At 36.5% G+C, this 26857-nt stretch overlaps 1 protein-coding gene across 1 annotated transcript; it reads left to right on the plus strand.

The window, feature by feature from the left end:
* The first annotated feature begins 2572 nt into the window (after positions 1-2572).
* On the plus strand, positions 2573-25854 carry LOC147386547 (FAD/NAD(P)-binding oxidoreductase family protein). Its single transcript, XM_086424449.1, has 4 exons — positions 2573-2854; positions 15776-16080; positions 24246-24456; positions 25229-25854. The coding sequence occupies exons 1-4, from the start codon at positions 2612-2614 to the stop codon at positions 25736-25738; spliced, it is 1269 nt and encodes a 422-aa protein (XP_086280575.1). The 5' UTR covers positions 2573-2611; the 3' UTR covers positions 25739-25854.
* The last annotated feature ends 1003 nt before the right edge of the window (positions 25855-26857 follow it).

Consider the following 26857-nt stretch of genomic DNA (forward strand, 5'->3'; position numbering starts at 1 on the left):
ATCATTTACACTCACCCCCTCTTACAAACCTCAAGTCATTTGATTTCTTTTCATTATTTCACCCCATTTTATTCCTAAAAGTAACATAAAAAATCCTATAAAATCCCCCATTTTCAACACAAAAACCTCCATGCTTGAAGACAAATGCTTAAAATCTTAAGACTTGAATTAAAAGAGTCATTATCAACCTTTCTACTCTCAATTCACTACTCACTCTCAACCCTTTACTCACTCTCAATTCTCTCAACTTACCAACTCAACCCTAATATCTACTACACAAGTGAACCAAGACAAGTAAAAAAAGATTCATCTTTTGAAGGTCAAGTTAAGAATAATATGGGTTTTTAGACTAAAAAGAAGATAAATAATCTCCCTTTCCCTTTTTTTCCCTTTAATTTCATCTCTTATATTTTTTTCCTCCTTTCTACACTCATGCACACATCATAAAAGGTTTGAGATTAAGGCCTTGGGGCCTTTTCCTATGGAAATGGGCCCTTGATAAAAAAGTTTACATTTTTTTAAATTATCCCAAGGTTAGAATCATAGAAAAGTCTTTTCTTCAATAAAGAAGCCTTCAATGGTTTAAGTCGAAATCAAAGTCCCTCGCCTTTGAGGGTACAAATTAGGTATTTCCAATTTTTATTTTATTTTTCAAAATCAATCGAATCCAAGGTTACCACCAATGGTGGAGGAAGTAGGATGCCTAACACCTTCCATACTCCTTAATGTGACCCCTTTATATAGATCTAGGGTGGACCAATGGATCATATCCGTACGAGAGTTATTATATATCAAAACAACACATTTTTTCAAAAAATACATTGCGGGTGACTATTCACACCTTTTTACAAAAAGGAATGGTGGTGACCCCAAACCAAAGTAGGAGAGATATTCGAAAATGAAAATCTTATGTCTACACGACCTTTTCTTATTTTTTTATTTTATAAAATGATCATTTTTAAAGGTTACCACCTTTTGGTGGAGAGAGAAGGGTGTCTAAAACATTCTCTTCTTTCTAATCGAACCCTTACCTAGATCTTAGGTGGATATATGCCCTAATTTGTACGAGAGTCACTACGATGTCAAAACGTCAACTTTGTTCAAAAAATACCTTTCGGGTGACCATTCACACCCTTTTATAAAAATAACGGCAGTGACTCCAAATCCCATGTATAAGTGATTTTCGGACTCGAAAATCACGTATCTAAAATAGTTTTTGGAAAAAAAGATTAATTTATATATATGCCAATCTATCTGTAATTATGTTATTGATGCTTTATAGACAATGTATAGTGTTCTTGAAAGGATTTCTATGATTAAAAAAAAAACTTACATATAAAGAAAATAGAATACTAACATTAACTGAGATTTTTTTTTAATCTTATCTATTTATTAAGAATTGGAACCCATGGGGGGTACTCACAGTTTTTATGGTTTTAATTTCGATTTCACTAATTTTGAAATTGGAACCAAAATAATAAGAATCGAAATAGAAAAAATATCATGGTTCGATTTTAAAAATCCTAGGAACCAAACTAGAACCAACCATTGACACCCCTAATTCAACTTGGTAGCTGTGAGGGGAAGAGATGGAATACTGTACTTTAAAATCATGGGAAAATTACTTAAAGAACCTTGGCGGAGGGATTTTGATCTAAATAGTCCATAAGTTTTGGGAAGTTTCTTAATAGTCCATTTAGTAAACTTTTCTTTTCTTAATAGTCCTTAGACCTCATCTCCCATATTTTTCACAATTGAATGTCCTAATCGTTCGAATTTATCGATTTCATCCCCAAAATTTAGATTTTTGGTATCTCAATTGAGTTTCAGGGACTCCATTCCGTCAGAAAGAATTTAAGAAGAAAGATGAAGTCATTTTCAAGGGTTTATTTTAAAATATTTGGAAGATGTATGTAAAAAAACTAAGATTTTTTCATTTTTTTCTCTTAGTTTTTGAATGAAAATTGATTAAGAATGATTATTTTGGGTTGAAATCATCTAAATAAGTTGCTATCTCAAGTTTTCAGTCGATATTTCCATTTATTTTAATAAACAAAGACTCAAATTGAAAATGGGTGAGTTTTACCAGTGTTGAGTTTGTCAATATATAAATAACAATGAGTTCGATAGTAAAAAAATTGTGAACTTGATGGTAAATAAAAAAACGATGAGTTCACCAATAATGAAGGACCATTAAGAAATAAAAAATTTACTAAATCTCTTATCAAACTATCACACAAAACTTAGGGATCATTTAGAAATAAATCTCTCTACCAGGAATTTTTTAAGTAATTTTTCCTAAAATCATACCTAAAAAGTAATTTTTCCTAAAATCATAGGTGGAAAAGGACCCCGATCGGAGATGGAATACCGTATTTTAAATTCATTAGTTGAAAAGGATGTCGGTGAAAATTTAAAAAGTTGAAGTTACCGACAATATCTTTAATTGTTTTACTCTTTTTTCTTATATGGCGTGTCAAGCTAGTGTCCATTGGCGTATCCTCCTTCCTTTTTATTTTTGTGGAGCACAAGCGTGACTCCTTCGTCTTTTAGCTCAACTGTTATACTACATAAAGTTCACCTAGCAAGAGAGAGAGAGAGAGAGAGAGAGATGGGGAATCGGAGGCGAAGGGCGGTAGTGGTTGGGGGAAGCATAGCAGGGATATCGTGCGCACACTCGCTCATCAATGCAGGGTGGGATGTGGTGGTGATAGAGAAATCATGCTCAGCCCCAACCGGAAGCCCCACAGGTGCTGGTCTTGGACTCGATCCTCAGGCTAGGCAATTCATTCAATCATGGCTCAACCAACCTCACATCCTCTACGACACCACGTTTCCACTTAACATCGATCAGGTATATATATTAATTACAGTCTTGTTAACGTGTGCCCGAGCACACTTTAAAGTGCAATTTGGAAATTGGAGCAATGGTATTTTGTTCAAAAACAATTTTTATAAGGGCATTTTTTTTTTTGTGTGTATAAAATACAATTTCCAAAGTGTATTTATTGCACTTTAATGTGTGCCTTAATCAAATCCTATCAATTAAGAATAATGATAAATTGACTCCCCTCTACCCTCCTCACGTGGCATTTGCATAGAACCATAGCTTTTCCTTGGGATACACAGTTATGATTTTATGCACTTGCCACGTCAGAAGGGTTGAGGGGGGATAATCACGACTCATTAATTAAAGCATTTCCCGACCTTCCTATATTCATAAATTTTACATTTGTGTATTGATTTTCTAACTCAATTTTGACAAACTACCTAAAAAAAAACTCACTGATGTGGCATGTGCAAAATCTGTAGATTTTTTTCCCTTGGGATACAGAATTGCACATGTTTATTTTTCCCCTAGGGATACACATCTGTACATCCCCATAAACATGTGCAGTTGTGTATCCCGAGGGAAAAATCTACGGTTGTTGCACCACGTTCGTGAGTTTTTGAGTTAGTTTGGCTGATTGAGTTCAAAAATCAGCACTCTTTATATTTTCCTCTTTTGATTAATGACTTTATACAAAATGACAAAATTACCCCTATGTTTTCTTCTTATCATTTGTTTCGGTATCCCAAAGTCTAAATCATATAATCAATCAATAAAAAAAAAAAAAAGTCTAAATCATATAATATAGACATTGAGGCTCATAATTTGTGTTCATTTTTTCATCTTTGATTATTGAAAAGGGTGACCCATTGGTTTGTGTCTTTCCACATGAGAATGAAGGATATCTTCCTTTAGACCATTTATTGACCTTCACTTGTTCCAAGACCAAGATCAATAATGTTCTTGTTCCCCAAAGCCACATGTATCAAAAGGGTTTTTGAAGATTACATAGTAAAGAGGATACTTTGTAATTTTGAAAATTAAATCATGGTTGTGGGTTGTAATTTTGTTGTCTTTTTACCGAAATGACCTTAATTATATTAAATTTAAATATAAAAGTAGGGGTATTTATTGCTGCTCAAATTTTGGTGTTGAACCACTTCTACTCCGCTTTGTCTTATTATAATAGTAAAGATAAAGATAAATGTTTAAAAAGTGATGCAAACCATTTATCTTTGTGTTCTCTTCTCTTAATGCTATATAAGAGAGTTTAAACACAAAATGAGGATTGAGGTTTTGAGAGCGGATAAAAATAAGGTTAAGAGAGAGAACATGAATGACTCAAGGTGTTCAGGCCTCTAAAGCTCTCGAAGCCAATTTCATTATTCATCAAACTTTACCTGATCTCACGTGTCATGTCCCACTTCTAACTATGGCTTTTCTCTTATTCTTTTTTTTTTATATATTCGTAATGAGGATAACCTAATTAATCATTCTTCTTCTCTTATATTTCAATTTCTCGGTAATCAATCCAAACATGATATATTTCCAAATAAGCATAAATGGAATTGTAATTCCATATCAAGTATAGTGCATTCCAACAAAGGTAACAAGCAATAATAAGGAAATTAACTACTTTATTACTTTTCACCTTTTCTTTGACCTTAACCCTAGTGAGCTTTTGCAAATAAGGGGCCTTCCCATTCTGGCATGTATCTCCTCATGTAATGTACCTCAAGAGGATGGCGTCGAACATGGGAGACTATCCTCAAGGAGTGCCCATTATTTCCCAAGTTGTGGGTCTATCATGTATTTTTTTACATGCAACATTCACCAGCTTTAGAAAATAAAGGTATGTCACTTCTCATGGTGCATCTCTCCATGTGACGTACATCAAGAGGATGTTATCGATCATGCAAGAAAATCTCGAACACCCGTTATTTTCCGAGTCGTGGGTCTATCATGCATGGGCTTCAATCCCTAGTCCATCTATGAATTCTTTTACATGCAATATTCACAAGCTTTAGGAAATAAGAGGTTGCTCCTTCTCATGACATATCTCCACATGTAACGTGCCTCAAGAGGATGGTGTCGACCATGTGAGAATAACCTCAAGGAACACCTGTTATTTTCCAAGGCTGGTTGGGCTTATATAGTAGGCCCATCAAATTCCTGACTATATTAGCGAGCAAGAAGTAATAAGAGTTCAAATGTCTTAATTTCCAATATAGAAATAGAACATCAAATTAATTTTACTTAGAACAACTTGCCTTTGATATTTAGTATTGCAACACCTTTGGACGACTTCTCTTTGGCTTGTCCTTGACGTTTAATCCGACTCCTCAAGTTCACGAGAGAGAGAGAGAGAGAGAGTGTGTGACTCACAAGGGCATAAGGGGAATACCAAAATAGTTGTGGGGTATTTATAGCATTTGGGTTGAGTTTAGATGCATGAAAACATTAAGGGAGAGTTCATTATGTTTGAGTAAATTTAATGGAAAGGAGTATACACCTTGGGCTATCAATATTTTAATGCCCAATATGGGGGTGCACATGCATGCGAAAGGGGGTTCTCTCCAATTTAATGTGCTTTCTTCAATTAAGAGGTTTCCTAAATATCAAGGTTGTCTACCACTGAATATTCCCTTTTAGAATCCTATTGATATTGGGATACTAATTGTAGAGGGAAATAACCGCTCAGTAATTTAGATCGAATACGTGTCCAGCAGGCCGGTTGAGTGGTACCATGCGCAGATCAGCATACGAGTGCTACCTAGCAGAAGAGTAGGTCAAAGCAGAGAGCACCTACTCTAGTTAGAAAGGTAGCACAACACTGAATAAGATTTGGTCTACCAAACATAGTAGACCTGGTCAAAGAATACCCGTAATCCTGATATGCGCACTTCAAGCCTAGAGATCTCCTAGTATAGCATATCCAATCCAGATGATCCCCATTCTGTTGAGGATCCAAGGAATTAGGAGATTCTCCAGGATCACCTCCCGTGAGAAGGAGAAATCCTAATTCGAAGGAAGGATCCATAAATAACACGATTTGCGCAAAATAATAGATTTTTTGATGAATTGGATGTCTAACCTGTATATTTGATTATTCCTCTACTTCTCTAACTTGAGCGTTGGAGAGTTTTTGGCAGGTACCACGTCGACACTAGCGAGGAGGTGGCAGGAGTGACTTCGATTCTGTGAGGTAGAGTCCATTAGCACCGTTCACCGGAATCTGACCCCACAAATTTGGCGCCGTTCATGGGAACCCTATATTGATTTCAGTCGAAATAATGGAGAGATCCACTAGAACTATCGATGTCAATGTACCTCCACCCGCGGTACCAGTTGCAGATACTCAACTCTTGGCGATGTTAGAGACCATGAAGAAGCAGCAAGATGAAATGCAGAAAAGATGGATGACTTGGCCGAACAGAATCGAAACTTGAGTTAGAGTTTTGAAAATCAATAGCCAGCAAGATAAGATCTCCCACCGAGAAATCCTTAGCCTCTTGTTGGAGATGATTGCGTCTTGAATGTAGAAATAAGTTTTCAACCGTTGATTTCAACGGGAGAGGGAGAAATAGAAGTTGCCACGGCTATCACTTGAGTGGAGCCTGTAATGGGTCTGACTTGAGAGGAGATCAGAGAGATGATCCGGAAGGAGAAAGAGACGATGAAAAGTGCAGATATTGGCACGGTGGCAACGCAAGCTATCAAGGGAATTCATAAGTTACCCTTTACAGCGGAGATCTTGGTAGAAGAAATCCTGAAGAAATTCTTGCCACCATGATTTATCCCTTACTCTAGGGCGAAGGACCCAATAGATCATTTATTCCACTTCCGACAGATGCTCGCCATGGGAAGGGAATGAAGGTATAATGTGTAGGTTATTCCGTTTGAGTTTGCAGGGAAATGCATTAACTTAACTCCACAAATTGCCGTATGGATCAATAGCTTCTTTTGATGAGCTTTGTATTGCCTTTGTAACACGATACATTGGCAATAGGAAGAGTGACGGAAACGTGGACGTTCTGTTCAGCATGAGAATGCAGTCTGGGGAAAGCATAAAAGATTTCACAAGGAGATTCAGGAAAGACGCGATGTCCCTAGAAAGTTGCGACTAGAGAACGGCCGTAGTGGCGTTCAAAAACTCTTTGCCATCTGGCTCAGGGTTATATAGGTTTGTTGTGAAGAAGAGACCTGAGACATTGAGTGAACTGTTTGAAAGAGCAAAAAAATACATTAGATTGGAAGATGATCCCCGGAACTCAGCTGGGAAGAGCAAGGTAATACATACTGTGATGAAGCCCAGCAAGCAGCATCAACCACAACAGTAGAGCAGGAATAGACTGTTCGAGCAAGACATGGAGTGGAAGAGAGAAGGGACATATTTCTCTATGCCTCCTAGTGAAATCTTACCGTTCATCGCAAATGAGCCTTACTTTGATTAGCCAGTGCCATTTTCTCGAGATCAGATAAATTGAGATGAGCGATACTATGAGTATCACAAGGTACGGGCATATACCATCAACAGATGCCAGGTTTTGAGGAGGTTTCTGCAGAGATTGGCAGAGCAGGATAGACTGAGGGACCTACTTAGAAAACATAGAAAGAATCCACCCTGTGACAGGAATCAGAGGCATGATTAGCCACCTTTTGAAGGGCAGGATGGAAGGGCAGCAGTTATACACGTTGTCCTTAAACAGGAGACTAGGAGGTTAGGCCTGAATAGGGTTGATGAAAGTTATGCTGAGTGAAATTCACGAAGGAGATTGTGGAAATCATTCAGGAGTAAGATCTCTGGCCTATAAAATACTCTCTCAGGGGTATTTCTAGCCATACTTGTAGAAAAACACGGCTCTGTATGTCAAGCATTGCGATAATTGTCAGAGATATGGGAAAATAATCCGTTAGCCAGCAGTGCAACTTAATTCCTTCATCAGCCTTTGGCCGTTTGCACAATAAGGAATTGATTTAGTAGGCTCACTGCCCAGGGCACTAGGTAACCTGACCTTCTTGCTAGTGGTAACAGACTACTTTACTAAGTAGGCAAAAACACTCCCTCTTGCCAGAATTCGCAAGCAGGAGGTTCGAAAATTTATATGGGAAAATATAATCTATTGATTTGGTCTGCTACGCACTATAGTCTCAGATAGTAGGAGGCAATTTGCAGAAGAACGGATCAAAGATTTTTGCAAAGAGCATGGAATAACATAGTTATTCTCCACGCCACAGTATCCGCAGGGCAACGAACAGGCTGAAGCCACAAACAAAGTACTAATAGACATGCTAAAGAAGAGGCTGGGAGAAGCGAAGGAAAGATGGACAGCGGTCTTGCACGGTGTACTATGGGCTTACATGACAATTGCCAGAACTTCCACAGGGATGTTTCCATTCGCTAGGCCTATGGAATGGAGACAGTGATACCAACAAAGAATAACTTCCCTACGGTAAGGTCAAGAATAGTGCAGACAGACCATAACGACAAGCAAATAATCGTAGAATTGGACTTGCTGGAAAAGAAACGAGAAGCAGCGCTGATAAGGTTATAGAGTTATCATCAAAGGTTGCAAAATTACTTCAATAAGAGAGTCCGCCACAGGAAATTCAAAGAAGGAGACCTAGTACTACGTAGAGTATTCCAGAATACAGAGCAGAATAGTGGAAAATTAGGTCCTAACTGGGAAGGGCCATACAGAATAGTAAAAGTAGGCTAGAAAGGAGTTTATTATTTGGTGACAATGACAATGATCGGTCAAGAGCTGCCTAGACCGTGGAACACTTGTAACTTCAAAAGATATTATCAATAAAAGAAAGCTCCTTTGAATGTCGATAGTCTGAGTGCGAAAATAGCCGAATTGGGTCTCACCTGGGTCCATGCCTACATGGTTCTACTCTGCCTTAATTGACAGGGTATGGAGCTGGTCGGGCCTTACTTTGTCAAGAGTAAAATAACATTAAAGATGGATACTGCTTGGATCCGAGCCTACGTGGGTCTTCTCTGCTTTAATTGGCAGAGTAAGAAGTTGGTCGGTACCCTACTCTGTCACGAGTCCAAAAGCACTAAAGATGGATCCCGTTTGGATCCGGGACTAGGTGGGTCTTTTCTGTCTTAATTGGCAGAATAAGAAGCTGGTCGGGGTCCTATTCTACCACAAGTACAATAACACTAAAAATGGATCCTGCCTGGATCCGGGCCTACGTAGGTCTTCTCTGCCTTAATTTTCAGAGTAAGAAGTTGGTCGGTGCCCTACTTTAGCACGAGTAACATAACACTAAGTTTGGCTCTTCCGAGAGTTTGGTCCTTGTAGTTCTTCTCTGCCTTAACCAGCAGAGCAGAGAGTTGGGACGGTCATGGTCTTTCATAAGTGACAGAGCACAAAGATTTGATCAGTTGAAAAGTAGATCCTCGTAGCCCTCGTCTACCTATAGTAGAAAAGAGGAGTGCTGGACGACTGCGGTTTGCCTTAGAAGGACAAAAAGCACTATACAACACCCTTTTTGGGAAACAAAAAGCGAGCACAATGCAACTTTGCCTTGAAAGCATTAAGCAGTGTCCTGCGTAATAGTGCATTAGAGCCTTATTGAAGGACAGTAACTCATAAGTACCTTATTGAGAGCAGAAGGTTATATCGCTCAAAATCTTAAGCAATTTCCTTATTGAGGGAAAACTACTATGTGCCTCTTTACGTAAAGGTTCCACCTAAGTAAGAGAAACTTAAGATAGAACCTGGGGGGAAAAGGTAGCAAGGCATAAAGCATGAGCGGTACAAACAGTGTAAAACATGAGCAACACAAGCAATGCAAGAAAATGGGCCATTTTCTACTGAAACGCACAAGTAGAGCTTAATGATAGAGCCTATGTTAAGTTAAAAGAGCAGACCAGTAGTTGAATATGCAGCGCAAACAGTGCGAAAAAGTAAAGTTTATATTAAAGGCAAAATAATAGTTGAGCACGCAACACAAAAACGCAAGTAAAGCATAGTGTTAAAGTCCATATTAAGTTAAAAAGGCAGATTAATAGATTATGTAGTGCAAATGGTGTTAAAGACAGAGCAGTTGTCACAAAAACAAAAATTTCATTAATTACAGGAGTACAAGAAATATTCCAACAATGGGAGAGTACAGAAAATAACAACAAAAATAGAGTAGCAGCAGCGTACAACAAAAATCAAGAAACATGTCTTCACTCCACAGTAGATGATCAATTGGTGGGAGAAGAGACCTCTATAGGATTGGGAGGATCGATTGTCTCGTCCAGATCAACGTTGATGACAGGGACAAGCGGTAGGTCACTGGCAGGGGCAGGAGACAGGTCACTAGCAGGGGTAGGTGGACCAGTCGTTTTGGCCTGATCCAAATCTATGGTTCGCCCAACTTCCATGAGTTCACTTGGGACTCGGTCCAGGATAGCAACCTCATCTAGCTGGAAGGTGGGGCTCGCCCGTAGTCACAAGAGCAGTTAAGAATTTCCTTGACATGAGGACCTTCAGAACCATCGTAATCCTCCTTGTCTTCTTCATCCTCTTCTTCATCATATTGAAGCCAATCAGCCTCGAAGCCTTCATGATAGGCTTTGGTAGAAGCTTTCTCTGCCAATCGAGAATATTGGGCCTGCAGTTGTCCTAGTAGTTTCTTGGTCTCAACTTCATCCTCTTTGGCTTGTGTTGGTCGAGTTGTCTTAAGACCAGCCCTGAGAGAGCCTAGCTCAAGCTTTTGCTGTTGTACCCGCTTTTGGAGATCCGCCAGCTCTACATCTCTCCTTGTATTTGTCCAGTTCCAGTTGGAGAATACCCTGGAGATCTGCCAATCTCCTATAATTGGCTTCCAAATCTAAGTTCGCCTTGGAAAACTGGGCCAAATTAGCCTTCATTTCCTCTTTAGCCTCTTGGGAAAATGGGCTAGAGGAGGCCAGCTCAGCATGGAGTAGAGTAATTTTCTCTTCATATTCTCTAGTCAGAACAGCAGCCTGGTTCTCAACCTCATGTCATTTCAGGAAGGCAAAGGTACCATAGGCGTTGGCCTGCAAGACGAATAAAGTAGTTAAGTGAGTAAAGCATGAAGAGTAAGGAGTAGTGTGGGAAGAACAAAAAATTACCTGATAAAGGCCATGAACAAATCGACCAAAGCCTAGGTCAGCATTGGCTTGGTCCGCAACATCCTAGTCCTTGGGAGAAATGGAGTGGGAGAGCAGAGAGATAGTAATGACAGAGTTCCTCACCCCACAACTCCTATGTAGACATGATCAAAACGGGGCCAAAATTCGTTCTCATTTCCATCCTGGAGGACCCCGCGACTTCACCAGGGGAGTTAAAAGATCATTGGGACCTTCTTAATTAGGCCCCCTAGAGGGGAAGGACTACTCAAATTCTTCCTAATCAGTTTGTGCCTCTTGCGCGGCTGGAGTTCAGAAACAGGGCTGTGCTCCCTAATGGTGTTTGAGCTATGCACTGCCTGAGCATGAATCTCCTCAGGAAGCTCAGTAGGAGTAAGAGCAACAGTAGAAGCAAAAGCAGAAGTAGGAACAACTTGCTCTCCATGCACTAATGCTAGCTGACCTGTTTCTCTAGTGAGGGTGGAGGCTCGAGGGGCCAGATTCTTCTTTTTCTTCCTACTTTGGTCAGAGGGAGGAATAGCCCTAACGGTAGGGGTAAGGGAGAGAGGGAACTTCGAGGTCAATATTCATGGCGTCTGAGGACCCTAAAGGGGTTGGAGGAGAATGAAGGGCAGAAACAGAGGCAAAGGGAAAAGGAAGATCTTTCGAGAACTGCTCGGTCTGATCAAAAGGAAGCTCGTCGTGCAAGTGGTCGAGGCAAAACAGAAGGGGAAGGATAGATCTGATCTCTTTCTACCACCTTCTTAGTAGCCTTGGTTTGGAGGCTCACTGCCACTAAACCCCTATCTTTGGATGTTTTGCGCTGCTCTTTCCTAGCCTCAACAGCGGAAATAGTAGAAGAATCTGTGAAAAGAAAAGAAAACAAGGTCAAAGTTAGGTTCAATTATAGACAAAAATTGAAGAATGAGACAACTAAATGCTTAAAAAACCAGTCTTACCTTGGAAGGTCTGAGGGGTTCTAAATCCTTCTCGAGAAGTGCCAAGGGCAAACTCCCAATTCCTAGAGACAATCAGGGGGTCTTTGTACCACTCTTTATCAGCATTAGGGAGAGACGGAGCCAGTGCAACTGCTGCACTCTTGGAGGATAGCGAGTGATACCTAGGGCGTTGGGGGATAACTTTCAAATTATACTTGGAGAGGAAGTCATCGGGGGTTATGCCCATCTTCTCCACTATCTCCACCAGACGGTAAACGTTGGCCTAAGGCCTGGTTTATCTTACTCAACACTTTCCTGAGGAAGGAAGAAAGATGGAAACTATGGCCAGTCTTGATTTGGCTGGCGTAGACCATAATCTCCCCCTGACGACACTTGTCAGGGTCCTTGGGGTCTTTGCAAACCTGAATAGATACATAGGTAGGGATATAGAGTCCCTTTCGACGTTGGGTCACGTTGGCAGCCATTGAGAAATTAAGATTGTAGAAAAAAAAGGCAAGAAAAGGAGATTACCTCAACCTAAAAGAGATAAAATTGGTAGTGAAGCAGAAGAAAAAGAGAGAACTTTTTGCAAAACGCAGAGAGACAAGATCACAGAAAGCAACAACACAGTAAGAGAAAAGAGTTTGCACAAAGTCTCTTATTTATAGGAGAACAAAAAGGAGTACGTACGTTTGGGAGGATAGCCTAATCCAACCTAACCGTCGTAGTTTGGGGCATAATGCTGATGATAGTGGGGCACGTGGATGGACACAAATGAAGGATGATTCGTCTTAGCCACCATAAATGATTTGAAACGACATTGCATTAAATGCGTTTATTCATTAAGAGTAGAAGCAATTATAGAGAATCAAGACAGCCAAGGAGAAAGAGGTTACATGTCTCGGGAAGATGGCGAGACTTCGCGTCTCCTCCAGAGAGGGTAATTGTATAGGGAAATAACCGCTCAGTTATCTAGACCGTATATGTGTTCAAGCCGATTGAGTGGTACCATGCGCAGATCAGCATACGGGCGCTACCCAGTAGAAGGGCAGATCAAAAGAGAGAGCATCGGGTTTGGCTAGAAGGGCAGCACATTACTAAATAAGACCTGGTCTGCCAAGCAGGGTAGACCTGGTCAAAGAATACACGTAATCCTGATATGTGCACGTCAAACCCAGAGATCTCAGAGGAGATCTCTCAAGTATAACATATCCAATCCAGAAGATCCCCATTCCGTTGAGATCCAAGGAATCAGGGGATTCTTTGGGATCACCTCTCGTGAGAAGGGGAAACCCTGATTCGAAGGATCTATAAATAACACGATTTGCACAGAGTAAGGGATCTTTTGACAGATTGAAGGTCTAACCAATATATTTGATTATTCCTCTACTTCTTTAATTTGAGCGTTGGAGAGTTTTTGGCAGGTACCACGTCGACACTAGTGAGATGGCAAGAGTGACTTCAATTCTGTGAGGCAGAGACCATCAGCCCCATTCACTGAAATCTGACCCCACACTAATATTATTGACAATTTTAATTTTAGAATCCAATTTTAATAAGGAAATTCAAAATCGTGGCCCTACACTTTTAATATCCTCCATCCTTGTTTTGCCAATAGAGATTAAGCGACTTTTTCTAAGTCCCAATTTTCTTTTACTCTATTTGTGAAAAAAATCCCATTTTAAGAGGTGCATTTTTTTGTCCTTGTCAAATATTTGGGATACACTTTGATGATGATGATGACTACCTTGTATCAATGTTACACATTGATTTTGACAAAGTTATTGATGTCCATTGAACTTCGACAATTATAGGCTAGAAGTCCCATGTTTTTTGGAAATTAAGTTAGATTTAGGATTATCCACCCTATTCTCTGTAGAAAAAGACAATCCTCCTTTATTCCATTTAAAAAAAAAAAAAAAAATCTTTGGTATGTTTGAGAAAATTTAGAAATAACCCCCATATATATTGTAGATGAAAAAACTTGCACTACCTCAAGATTATCACTGGGTTCCAATTTCTCCCTTTCTTGTACACCTAGGTGTGCCTACAACACCACCTCTCCGACGCCCAAGTCAACACCTTAGTAAAAGAAAATAATTTTTAGGATTTAAGGGAGAAAATCTCATATCTTGCAATGCCCTGTGCCCATTTATTATAAGGGCTTCCTCCTTGATTTTCTCCATGATTTTTGTTCTTTCCGTTTCAACTGTTTCACCCTTTTTGGGACTTCCCTTGATTCTCGTGAATATGGTTAAATTTCTGATTTCCAGGAGTATGATGTTTCTGAGCTATATCCTCGATTATCAGAATCTTGGTCTAAGGTTCTCTTCTTGTAACACCCGATCTCCCTTTTTCCGATCTTCACTGTTAGGTCAGATATTCGGTAGAATCATCTCATAATTGTCACGTGTCAGTGTTTGAAAAATATCCTCCACACACACACACAGACGCACACATATACACTTTACCCTACGCTTTACCAAACGTGTTTTGTCCTACATGGGTTAGAAGTTTTGGAATGGGCTGATTTTTGGTGAGGATGATCTCTACGATTAGAAGATCCTCCTCACCAAAAATCAGCCCATTCCGAAATTTCTAGCCCCATGTTTACAAGTTGAACAATCGTGGACCGTCCATTTTTTGTAAACCATTTTTTATGGGGTTAGAAGTTTTGGAATGGGCTGATTTTTGGTGAGGATGATCTCCTCACCATAGAGATCATCCTCACCAAAAATCAGCCAATTCCAAAACTTCTAACCCATGTAGGACAAAACACGTTTGGTAAAGCGTAGGGTGGCGAACGGGATATATATATAGACGAAATGTGAATTGAGATGGTTGGGTCATCAGGCATTTAAAATAAAATGATGGCACCGATGGGATGTCAGCCAATGGCTCTAAAAAGGTCCCGAAATGTATAAATGATGATAATTAATTTTATTTTAATAGCATCTACTTTAAAAGGTTAATATTATTGTATGATTCCAGAGCTAAAATATATTTAAGTAGAGTATTACGCCATGATAATATCAAATGTGAATTTTGTTAAGAAACTCCTTTAGACTAATCTTCTTAGAATAAAGATAAAGATAAAAATGCCCTTTTACATGTGCATGTCAAGGCTACTAACATAAACTAAAAGTCAGAAGAAGCTACAATTAACATATTATTGGAGTAGAATTAATCGGAGTACAATTAGTATTGTAGTGTAATTTTTAAGTCACAAACCCCTCGAGATGTTAAGTAGTCAATTAATTAATTTACTTGGTGAATTCTTGATTTTAAATTCTCTTACGGCTTTTCGGAGATGGCATAATTTAGTAAGTAGATTTTCTGGGGATATTGATTTTACCGAGGTGTTTTCTGCTTTTAACTGAGTAGGCGCTACTTGTAAGGTGTTGACAACCTTGGTTATTTGTTACAACTGGGGTTATTGTATTTGTGTCACTGAAACATAGATCGCTTGATACAAGGTGAATTGTTTATGGTTCTGGGTTCATGATTTTGACCGAGGTGTTTAATTGTAATCTCTTATCATAATTCTAATTAATATTCCAAAGTATATATTTTGATAATCATTAAGAGACAGATGTCCTTTTCTTAGGGGGTTAAGAATATTCACCCACAATCATCATTGTTATAATCCAAGCTTCATCCCAAAATTTTGAGGTTGGTTGAATGAATCATGTTTCTCTGTTCAAAATTATATCTAAAACCATGCCTTATGTCATTTATACAAAAAATAAAAAAAATAAAACTGTCTTATGTTAATTTATATGCATCAATGTCCACTCTGTGGAACCTATAATTATGTCTAAAACATGTCTTGTATTAATTCAAGTATTCATATCTACTCTCACTACCTCAATCCACATCCTTTTTGCAAAAACTTGATTTTCTGAGAAGAACCAAGCAACAGATGGTGAGAAAAAGATCAGATGGACATTGGCAAGAGACGAAAACTTCAATTTCAGAGCTGCTTATTGGGCCAATCTCCATAGCTTGCTATATGGAGCTCTACCACCCAACATTGTTCTCTGGGGTCATGTCTTCCTCTCTTTCTGCATTACGGATGACAAGTCTTCTGTACTAATTAAGGCCAAGGTTCTTCATACTGACGAGATCACTGAGATTGTCGGCGATTTACTTATTGCAGCTGATGGGTGTCTATCTACTATCCGTCAATGCTTCCTACCCAATCTTAAATTGAGGTTCGTGGATTGAACTTTTTTCCTATCAATGTATTGTGGTTTCTAGAGATAGGGTTGATAGTTGTTTCACATTTAAGATCTTAATTAATATGAGAGCTGCTATTGGCTTCCCAACTTTTACTTATTACATTCCAATTAAAAATAAATAAAATAAGTGAATGGTTGAGAATAAGTAAAAGTTAAACCAGTGTTTTTAGAGGCATGTGAGGCTTATGTCTTGAGGCTCACCTTGATATTAGGCTCATTAAAAACACCATGAGGCTTAAGGTTGAAACTCAAAATCAACTAAGGCTTATGCCTCAAACCAAGGGACACCCAAAAGGCGTATGCCTTAGTGTGAGGTGTGTGCCTTTTGTTCAGGGCATACGCCTCACGTTAAATTTTCTATTTTGTTTAGCAATAATTTCTATCTCTTATCTTCTTTTTCTTTTCTTTATTTTTTTACTTCTTTTTTTAATCTTTTTTATTTTTATTTCCTTGTTGTGGCTAGCAAGCAACATTGGAACACTTAAAAATGTATTTGAATACATAATAGTAATGTATGCATAGAAATCATTGAGTTTATAAATATCTTTGTGGCATTTTGTAGTATACAGAGTAAGTTATTGAAAATAATATTTAATTGTATTTTTGTAATAAATCTAGAATAGTTCTTTACTGCAGAAACTTTGAATTATTTAAATACAAAATATTTCTTTTTTTTGCTAAAATATAAAAATAACAATATTTTATATCATTATTTGTTCTAATGGATAAAATTTGGAATTTGAAATTTAAAATTTAAAATATGCAAATGTTGTCCTAATGTTTTAGTATTTTAATAGTAGTTATTTTAAATGTTACACTATATATTTAAAATTATCATTAGTATGAGACTTGCACTTTACGCCTTGAGAAACTGGCCAACTGAGTGCCTTGCCTCACGCCTTAGTGTTTGAAAACATTGAGTTGAACAACTACTGAAATTGTTTGAACTGAGTGTTATAATATTTTGTAATGTTGAGATTATAATTTGAGCCAAAACTTTGTAATGTTTGAAGAGTGTGTTTTAATCTTTAATTGGGGTGATAAATAATTAAATAAATTGGGGGTGCAATAAGTAAAAGTTGTTGGATATTTTCAACAATAAATTTTTTATTTTTATTTTGTTTGTTTGGTGTATCTTTCAATCGGGTAAGGTAGTGTGGTTGTGTCTTTTGAGAATAGACATGGAACTCATTTGATTGGTTCAAGTGCTTATCGTGAATAGGTTGTACTAGTTGGCAAAAAGGCATCTTATAGGTTATACTAGTTGGGAAAAGACATGTCTCTACCCAATTTTAATACAAACCATTAGATTTAATAGGTGTCTCTTGAAAAAGAGACCAGTGGTTTATTAGATGTCTCTTGAAAAAAAGGTACTTCTTGACCGAAGTGTTCTTTGAGTGTCTATTTAAATCATGACTTATTTCTTTTGTTGGACACTTGAAAAATCCAGAAAATATTAGTTTAATCTTTTGTTTTGAAGGGCATTATCAGTATTAGAAAAGTATGATCTGACTGTGATCGGACGGTGCACAATCTATATCATAGTATTCCTTTCATCAAAGGGCTTTATTGTATCTTCAAGGCAATTTCTCTACACCCTTTGTGCACTTGAGATCTAGATCTGAAGGGAAGAAAGTCTAAAAAATATCGTTTTCCGAGTCTTAAAATCATTGTTGATCGAATTTTTTTACACATTATTTTTCTCCTTCCATGAGAAATTTCCAACAGTTTTAGACAATATTCTTTGTGTTCTAATGGAGGGATCAATAGCTCATTCAATCCAAGTGATGCATCAAGATCTTGTTCGTCTTGATTGTTTCAATGGACAAAACTTTACTAGGTGGCAAGAAAAGGTTATGTTCTTTTTCACATCTCTAAAGTTTTTTATATTCTTGAAAATGGTCTAAAAGAAATTTCAGAACCCACTCCAGAAGATAATGAGGAAATTAAGGAGAAGCGGCGCACAAGAAAAGAAGACGAATTTCTACACAGAGGACATTTTGAATGCCACATCCAACTCAGTTTATAGCGCGCATAGATCATTGCTAGCAACAAAACAATTGTGGGATGCTCTTCACAACAAATACCGTATTGAAGAGGCAAGTAACATAATTTTTTTATTTTTAATTGATATGGATTTTAAGATGACTAATGACAAATCGGTTCTAGCACAAATGTATGAACTTCAACAAATTGTTGGTAATCTTAAAACAAGGGGTATAGAACTTATGGAGGATTTCTAGGTGGGTGTTGTAATTGCTATACTATCATCTACTTGGAATAATTACAAAAAGAAACTCAAACATGAAGAGCGGAATCATACTTAGGAGTCCTTTCAACGCCATCTTTGTATTGAAGAAGATTCTCCCTTTCGTGATAATAAGGAAAATCAATCTGAAAGTCATTCTAGGGAAAATATGGTTAAGGATCAAAAGTCTAAGCAAACCTACAAATTACAACCAAAGAAAAACAAGTTTTTTAAGAGACAAGGTACCAAAGATAAGAAGAAAAGAAATTGTTACTTTTATAACAAACCCGATCACTATGCTTGACAATGTTGTCATCAAAAGAAACAGTTCAAAAATCGATCAAACATGACTAAAGTCAAGAATCAAGTGAACATGACCGAAAATGGAAATCTTACTGCAACAGTTTCTGAGGCAAATTCAATGGTAATTGATAGTGGATAGTGGTTAGATACTGGAGCAACTATTCACATTTATAAGAATCGTAGTCTATACAAGACTTATGAACAAACCACTGGCGGAAAAGATGTGAAAATGACAAATAATCTTTGTACCAAAGTCATTGGCAAGGGATCCATGGAACTCAAGCTTACATCAGGGAAAACACTTACTTTAATTGATGTACTTCATGTACTCGGTATGAGTAAAAATCTTATATCTGAAGACCTACTCAATAAGAGAGGCTTCAAATTGGTGTTTTTCTTATCTAAGAATGGGTTGTTCATTGGGAATTGTTACTCTTGTAATGAGATTATCAAATTGAATTTAAGAAATGATTCTTCCTTTGTTTATATGGTTGAGTCGATTTCTTTGTGGCATAGAAGATTAGAATATGTAAATTATAGATCCATAAAGAACATATCTAATGTCAATTTAATGCTGACAATATTGAGAAATGTCAAATTTGTGCCCAAACTAAGATAGTTAGAAATTTTTTTAAATCAGTAGATCGGACTTTTGATATTCTTGAGCTTATTTATAGTGATGTATGTGATCTAAAGAACTATGTCACTCGTGGAGGAAATAAATATTTCCTTACTTTTATTGATGATTGTTCTAGATATGCATATGTATATTTACTAAAAAGCCAAGATGAGGTTTTTGAGAAGTTTATATCTTTTAAAATAGAAATTGAAATCCAGTATAATCGTAAAATAAAAATCCTTAGATCTGATGGAGGTGGTGAATTATACCCAATAGAGTTTATTAAATTTTGTGAAACTTTGACATAATTTATCAAGTTGACACCTTAGTCGCCGCAACAAAATGGTATTGCAGAAAGAAAAAATAGGACTTTAGTTGAAATGGTTAATACTATGATTATTAGTTTTGATTTACTTTGGTCTATCTGGGGTGAAGCTGTTTTAGCAACATGTTTTATTTTGAATAGTCCTTTTGAAAAAGTTTAATTACTCCTTATTAACTTTGGTTCAATCGTATGCCTAATTTGAGTCGTCTCATAAGTATGGGGTTGTCTTGCTTATGTAAAAAAGCTTAGCCCTAAGGGCCAAAATTAGGATATAGAACTTACAAGTGTATTTTCATTGGATATTCTAAGAATAGTGTAACTTATTATTTTTTTTCCTTGACTCACAAGAGATTATGGAATCTATTGATGTGCAATCTTTAAGAATTTGACAAGATCAAGTTCTTCTGAATTTATCATAGAAAGTCGAGAGACTTTATTTGTTCTTACATCTATGAGTGATGACACTCATGATAATAAACGTACTGAGGTTAAAGTAAATGATATTGTACCTAGGAGTAAAAGACCTGGATTAGAAAAGATCTAGGGATCTGATTTTCTTATCAACCTCGTAGAAGAAAATAAAATCAAGTTTGTACTCCAAGTTGAAGATAAACCGTCTACCTATTTAGAAGCAATTACATCTTGTGATGCTTCATTCTGGGAAGAAGCTATTAATGATGAGATGAATTCAATTTTACCTAATCAGACTTGAGTACTTGTGGATCTTCCTCCAGGAGCAAAACCAATAAGGTGCAAATGGATTTTCAAAAGAAAATTAAATGTCGATGGTTCCATCAATAAGTTTAAAGTTAGATTGTTTGCAAAAGGTTTTAAATAAAGGAAAGACATTGATTATTTTGACACTTATGCACCTGTAGTACGAATTTCATCTATTAAAATTTTAATTTCTCTTGCCTCCTTCACCAATTAGTTGTCCATTAAATGGACGTAAAAATAACATTTCTAAATAGTAATTTAGGAGAGGAAATCTATATGGAACAACTCGAAGAATTTATTTTATCAGGCCAAGAAAAGAAAGTTGGTAAACTTGTTAAATCTCTCTATGGTTTAAAACAAGCTCCTATACAATGGTATGAGAAATTTAATAAGATAGTGTTATCTTATGGTTTTAAGGTTAATGACGTTGATAAATGTATTTATAGTAAATTTAATGATGGAGTAGGTGTCATTATTTGCTTATATGTAGATGATATGCTCATATTAGGTTTTAACCTGTGTAAAAGAAACAAAATTATTTTTGTCATCTAATTTTAATATGAAAGACTTAGGGAAGGTTGATGTTATTTTAAGATCAAAATTGTGAGAAAAATAATGTTTTAGCATTATCTCAATCACATTACATTGAAAAGATCCTAAAAAGGTATGGTCATTTAGATCATAAGCCAGCACCAACCCCTACGGATCCTAATATTAAGTTGATGAAAAATACTTGTCTTTGTAAAGCTCAATTAGAGCATGCAAGTATTGTAGGGAGTCTTATGTATGCTATGCATTGCACAAACTCCGATTTGCATTCGTTGTTGGGATGTTATGTCGATTTACTATCTAGGAATAGAATATTAGAATACAGTTTCCAGAGTTCTTAGATACCTGAAGGGGATTATTAGGGGTGTCAATTTGAACACAACCCGTGAACGCAACTCAAAAACGACACGAAATTATTGGGTTTGGGTCAAGCCTAATTGGGTTTGGGTCATAATAGTGTCAACTTGTCTAACAAGATTATTAAATGGATCGGGTCTGGTTAGGGGCGTCAAACCACTTCACCCATTTTGACACGTTTAGTTATTATGTCATTAACATGTAGTTTTAAATATATCAACAATTATTTAAGAATTTTTTAAATTACACAATTTTTGCTAGAATTTCCTATAATTTTTTCATAATACAATTTTTTTTGGAATTCTATAAAATATAAAGGGTGTTTTAAGATATTTTTCAAATAATTAATGATTAAGGTTTTACTTTGAAAAGAAAAAATAAAACTTTATATTTATATTTTTTTCATTGAAATCTAGAGGCATGTCGTTTGATTCCTAATATAGTGCTCCATGCATGTGGGCAAGATGTCCCATAGTAAGATTTAAGATCTTACTAAGTAAGGCTAATATATGTCTTATGTGATAATGAAATACACTTTGCTTAGTAAAAAAAAATAAAATAATAATAATGAAAAACACTTTCCTTACTAAGTAAGGAAAGTTTTCTGACCACATCACCTTATGAATTTTGAAAAGAAAAAAAATCAAAAGAAAGTTATTTTTCACCATTGAACTTAGTTTACGATTGTGTGACTTTACTTTTAGTAATGGTATTTATTTTAGGTGGTGGAAATGGAACTTATTTTTTTCCAATAAAGATTAGAATTTTAATAAACTGGTTATACATGCGTTGGGTCAGGTATACCTATTTATAAATAGGTTGGGTTTGGGTTTGGTAAATTTTAATAATACCCTTACCTCAATACGACATGAACACGACACGACCCAGCCTATTGCCACCCCTAGGGATTAGGAACTATAAATTACATTATGTTGGATATCCTACAGTGGTAGAAGGATATAGCAATGCCAGTTGGAATAATCACCAGTCTAAGTCTTAAGTCTACTACTGGTTGGATCTTTACGCTAGGAGGTGCTGTGATATCTTGAGGATCCAAGAAGTATACTTGTGTTTCTGATTCTACTTTGTTGACATAATTTATAGCCCTAATAGATGCAAGTAAAGAAGTTGAGTGGCTTAGAAACTTATTCATAGATATACCACTTTGGAAAAAGCCAACTTTTGCAATAATGATCAATTGTGACAGTCAGTCTGCACTCACAAAGTCTTAAATGAGACGTACAATGGAAAGTCTAAATATATATGTTTGGACATATAAGTCTTAAACATCACTATCTCAGATAATTTCTCAAGAGCGGAGTAATTACGGTTGACTACGTGAAGTCAAACAAAAACTTAGCAGATCCTTTAGCAAAAGTTCTTGCTAGAGAGGTGATTTATCTCACTTCAAAAGGCAAGGGGTTAAGGTTTATATAGTAAATTCAACCACCATTTAATGGGAACCCAAGCTCAATCTTGAAATGATAGGCAAGGTTCAATGGGTACTAACAAGTTGAATGAGTGGTTTAGTGAGACACTAGAAATTTTATAATTGTCCCATTCCTATACATCTAGTGTTAATTCCTACAAGAAAGAGGTTGGAAGTGAATCCTCAGTAAGTCCAAATTGTTTTTAGAGGTGACTCGTAGGATCACTGTTTATGGATTTGCTTATATGAGTGAAAAAGTCAAACCTCTTTTTATGAAAATTAAACAAATTCTAGAGCACTCATGAAATTAGGATATTTGCGCATGGCCATTAATGTGCAAGCTTTAAAGATCACTCTTAGTTATAGAAATTTGTATGTACAAATGAGTCCGGTTCGTCTGAAAGGGTCCTTGGTTCAAGATCAGTTCACCATAATACCTTGACAAAATTTTGATTTATTTGCACTAAGTGGAAGTTCAAGTCCAAAAGACACTTTCATCGATGTACTATTTCTATGATGATGCTCATTCAATTGTATTTTTTTGTTTTGTTCTGCCTTCTAAGAATTACAAAAACTTGAGCCCCGAAAGGGTACGCATGCGACAATTTTCTGTGGTGTAGCTATTGTTATTTATTATATATATTTTAAATCATTTGTTATTTTGAAAATGGGAAGGGATTGTTGGATATTTTCAACAATAAAAATCTGTTCTTATTTTGTTTGTTTGGTGTGTCTTCCAATCGGGTAAGTTAGTGTGGTTGTGTCTTTTGAGAATAGACATGGAACCCATTTGATTGGTTCAAGTGCCTATTGTGAATAGGTTGTACTAGTTGGCAAAAAAGGCATCTTATAGGTTGTACTAGTTGGGAAAAGACATGTATCTACCCAATTTTAGTCCAAACCATTGGATTTAATAGGTGTCTCTTGAGAAAGAAACCATTGGTTTATTATGTCTCTTGAGGAAAAGGTACCTCTTGACCGAAGTGTTCTTTGGGGGTCTATTTAAATCATGATTTGCTTCTTTAATTAGACACTTGAAAAATCCAGAAAATATTAGTTTAGTCTTTTGTTTTGAAGAGCATTATTTGTATTAGAAAAGTGTGATCTTACTGTAATTGGATGGTACACAATCCGTATCACAGTATTCGATTGATCAAAAAGGGTTTTATTGTATCCTCAAGGCAATTTCTCTACACCCTTTGTGCACTTGAGATCAAGATCAAAAGAGTAGAAATATTGTCTAAAAGATAATATTTTTCAAGCCTTAAAATCCTTATTTATTGAATTTTTTCTACACATTATTTTTCTCCTTCCATAAGAAATTTCCAGCAAAAGTTAGGGTGCCAATAGCAACTCTCATTAATATTCATGCTTGTGCTCACAGCCTCAAATTGGTTTTTTTATGCATTCAATATAATTCCATTTCCATATCCATATACTTGGAATGTTTGTTTGCTACAATTTTCTTAGTTTCGGTGGAGGTCAGCCGAATTCAACTTGTTCAGATCTTACAATTGCATATACCTGTATATTCATTTTATTTTTTAAAATTGTAAAACAGCAATTGAAGTATCAAAGATAACTTATACAGGTATGCAGGTTATTCTGCATGGAGGGGAGTTTTTGATTTCTCCAGAAATGAGAATTCTGACACCATCGTCGGTCTCCGTAAGGCTTATCCAGAACTTGGGAAATGCTTATACTTTGATCTGGGCCCCCAAACCCACTGTGTGCTTTATGAGCTCCAAAACAAAAGGATCAATTGGATTTGGTATGTAAATCAACCAGAGCCAGAACTGAAGGTGATCGCTCTCATCCCTTTCCTATCTTAATAATAGTAATAGGGAGCTGCTATTGGCTCCCCAACTTGTACTTATTACACACCAATTTCTTAAACTACTTATCACACCCCAATTAAAAATTAAAACACTCTTCAAACAAATATTATAAAAAGTTTTGGTTCAAATAATCTCCATATCATGTGCTGAATATGACAAAATTCCAAGTTCAGTACACTTTCATTTTAATTCCCAAAACATGTTTTTCTAGTGAATTCGTCACTTTTATAATCAATGAATTTGCTGATAAAATACCAACGATCTCGCTGGTAACTTATGAGCGAATTCTTTGATTTAAAGTGACAAATTCACTGGAAAAACATGTTTTGGGAATTAAAATGAATAGTGTACCAGAATTTTGTCATAAGTTGCGCACGTTTTGGGAAATATATCAATTATTCATTATTATCTCAACTTTACAAAAAATATAACACTCAGTTCAAACAATTTCAATGGTCATTTACAATTATGATTAGCCTCATATAAAATCCTAAACCCAAAAAATAAAAATGTAGCCAAAAAAACAAAAACGAGAGAACTTCTATTGGCACCCTAAGTTTTACTTATTCTCAACCATTCACTTATTTTATTTATTTTTTATTGAGGTTTAAAAAGTAGAAATTGGGGTGCCAATAGTATCTCTCTAATAATATTACTTTACATCTGGTTTATTAACGATTTCTGATAAGATGTTCAATTTTTTGGATTTTGAAATGGAATTTTTTTATCTGTTTAGGGAAATTCAGTGACCATGAAAGTGAACGAGGATATGGTTGCGAAGATGCATGAGGAAGCGGAGAAAATTTGGGTTCCAGAGTTGGCAAGGGTCATGAAAGAAACAGAGGAACCTTTCATCAATGTGATATATGATTGTGATCCTTTAGAACAGCTCTTTTGGGATAATGTAGTTTTAATTGGAGATGCAGCTCACCCTACATCCCCTCATGGCCTAAGAAGCACAAACATGTCGATATTAGATGCTGTGGTATTAGGTCAATGTCTTGCTAAGTGGGGTTCGGACAACTTGAGTTTTGCTCTGAAAGAATTCCAATCAACTCGAATACCTGTCGTTTCAAAGCAAGTCTTACACTCTCGAAGAATGGGTCGTATTAAACAGGGTTTAACTCTTCCTGATCGTAAGACTTTTGATTGGAAAATGGCCACACCTGAGGATGGCCAAGAGCTTAAACAGAGAAACATGCCATTCTTTGCTGATGCCGCTTTACAAGTTAATTCGATGTATTAGTTCTTATAACATTTGTCATCCTTTGTCTCAATTGAATCTGCTTTGGGTATATATATGCATTGTTGTAAGAATTGTTTATTGTTGTAGATAATACAGAGAGTAATAATGGCTGGAAACCATCACTATTTAGGACGAATGGTGTAGTTAAGGTAGAACGGTTGCATGAAAGCTTCACTAAATTCCACCTATTCTTACTCAAGGAAAGAATCTACGTATTTGCCCTCAACAGTTAGTGTGGTTAGTAGATACGTTAGATGAGCTTCAAAATGCTTTACATAGCCATATGTACCATTGCTGGTAAAATGAACTAAATGTTCGCATCTTAATCCAAACCTAGTTGTTGCTTAGCTGCTAGCACTCATTTGGACGACACCCAATTGCACTTTTATACGTAACGTCTAAGCAGATAACAAATAGAAACATTTTCAGGTAACTTTTGTGCTTCGTTTAAACATCCCATAATGAAATATCAACTTTGTAATCTTAGCAATTAGTTTTTGAATCATTTCAATCCCCTTGTACCAACTCACCACTCTACCCCCACAAAAAAAAAAAAAAAATTCATGCAAAGGAACCAAGGTCGCAATTCATGAGAACTGTAATATTACACACCGTCGGTGCGTATGTTTGGTGACATGAATTGACGATAAGCTTTCATGTGGCCACTAACACATCAAAAGATTGAGTCCGTTTGGACACGTGTTGTATTTTTAAAATTGGAAAATTCACATAGTTGGTGAGTAGATTAGGCCGATTGAGACCCCACGTGTCAACTCCTTTGAGTACTTAAAAGGACTCAGCAAAAGTGACACCTGGCAATGTCAGATCACTTGGCTGAGTGATCCTTACGTTAAGGAAAGAACATGAAAATAGTAAGAGAATCCAAGTGAATCCTAACAAAGGATCTTATACGATCTTGGGATTCTTATCTTTGTCATATTCTTAGATCAGATTAGAAAGTATTTATTATGAGAAAGGATTCTGTAATTGTAAAAACTTGCATTACCTTGAGATTTATGACGATACCTCGCGATCTCCTCTCCTCGTGCCCTTAAGTGTGCCTGCAACAACACCTCTTCGACGCTCAAGTCAAAATTTTAGTATAAAAATAGTGCAAAA

Source organism: Akebia trifoliata, chromosome 14, assembly GCF_017979445.1.
Source record: "Akebia trifoliata isolate Shusen 1 chromosome 14, ASM1797944v1, whole genome shotgun sequence".
In the NCBI taxonomy this organism is placed as follows: domain Eukaryota; kingdom Viridiplantae; phylum Streptophyta; class Magnoliopsida; order Ranunculales; family Lardizabalaceae; genus Akebia; species Akebia trifoliata.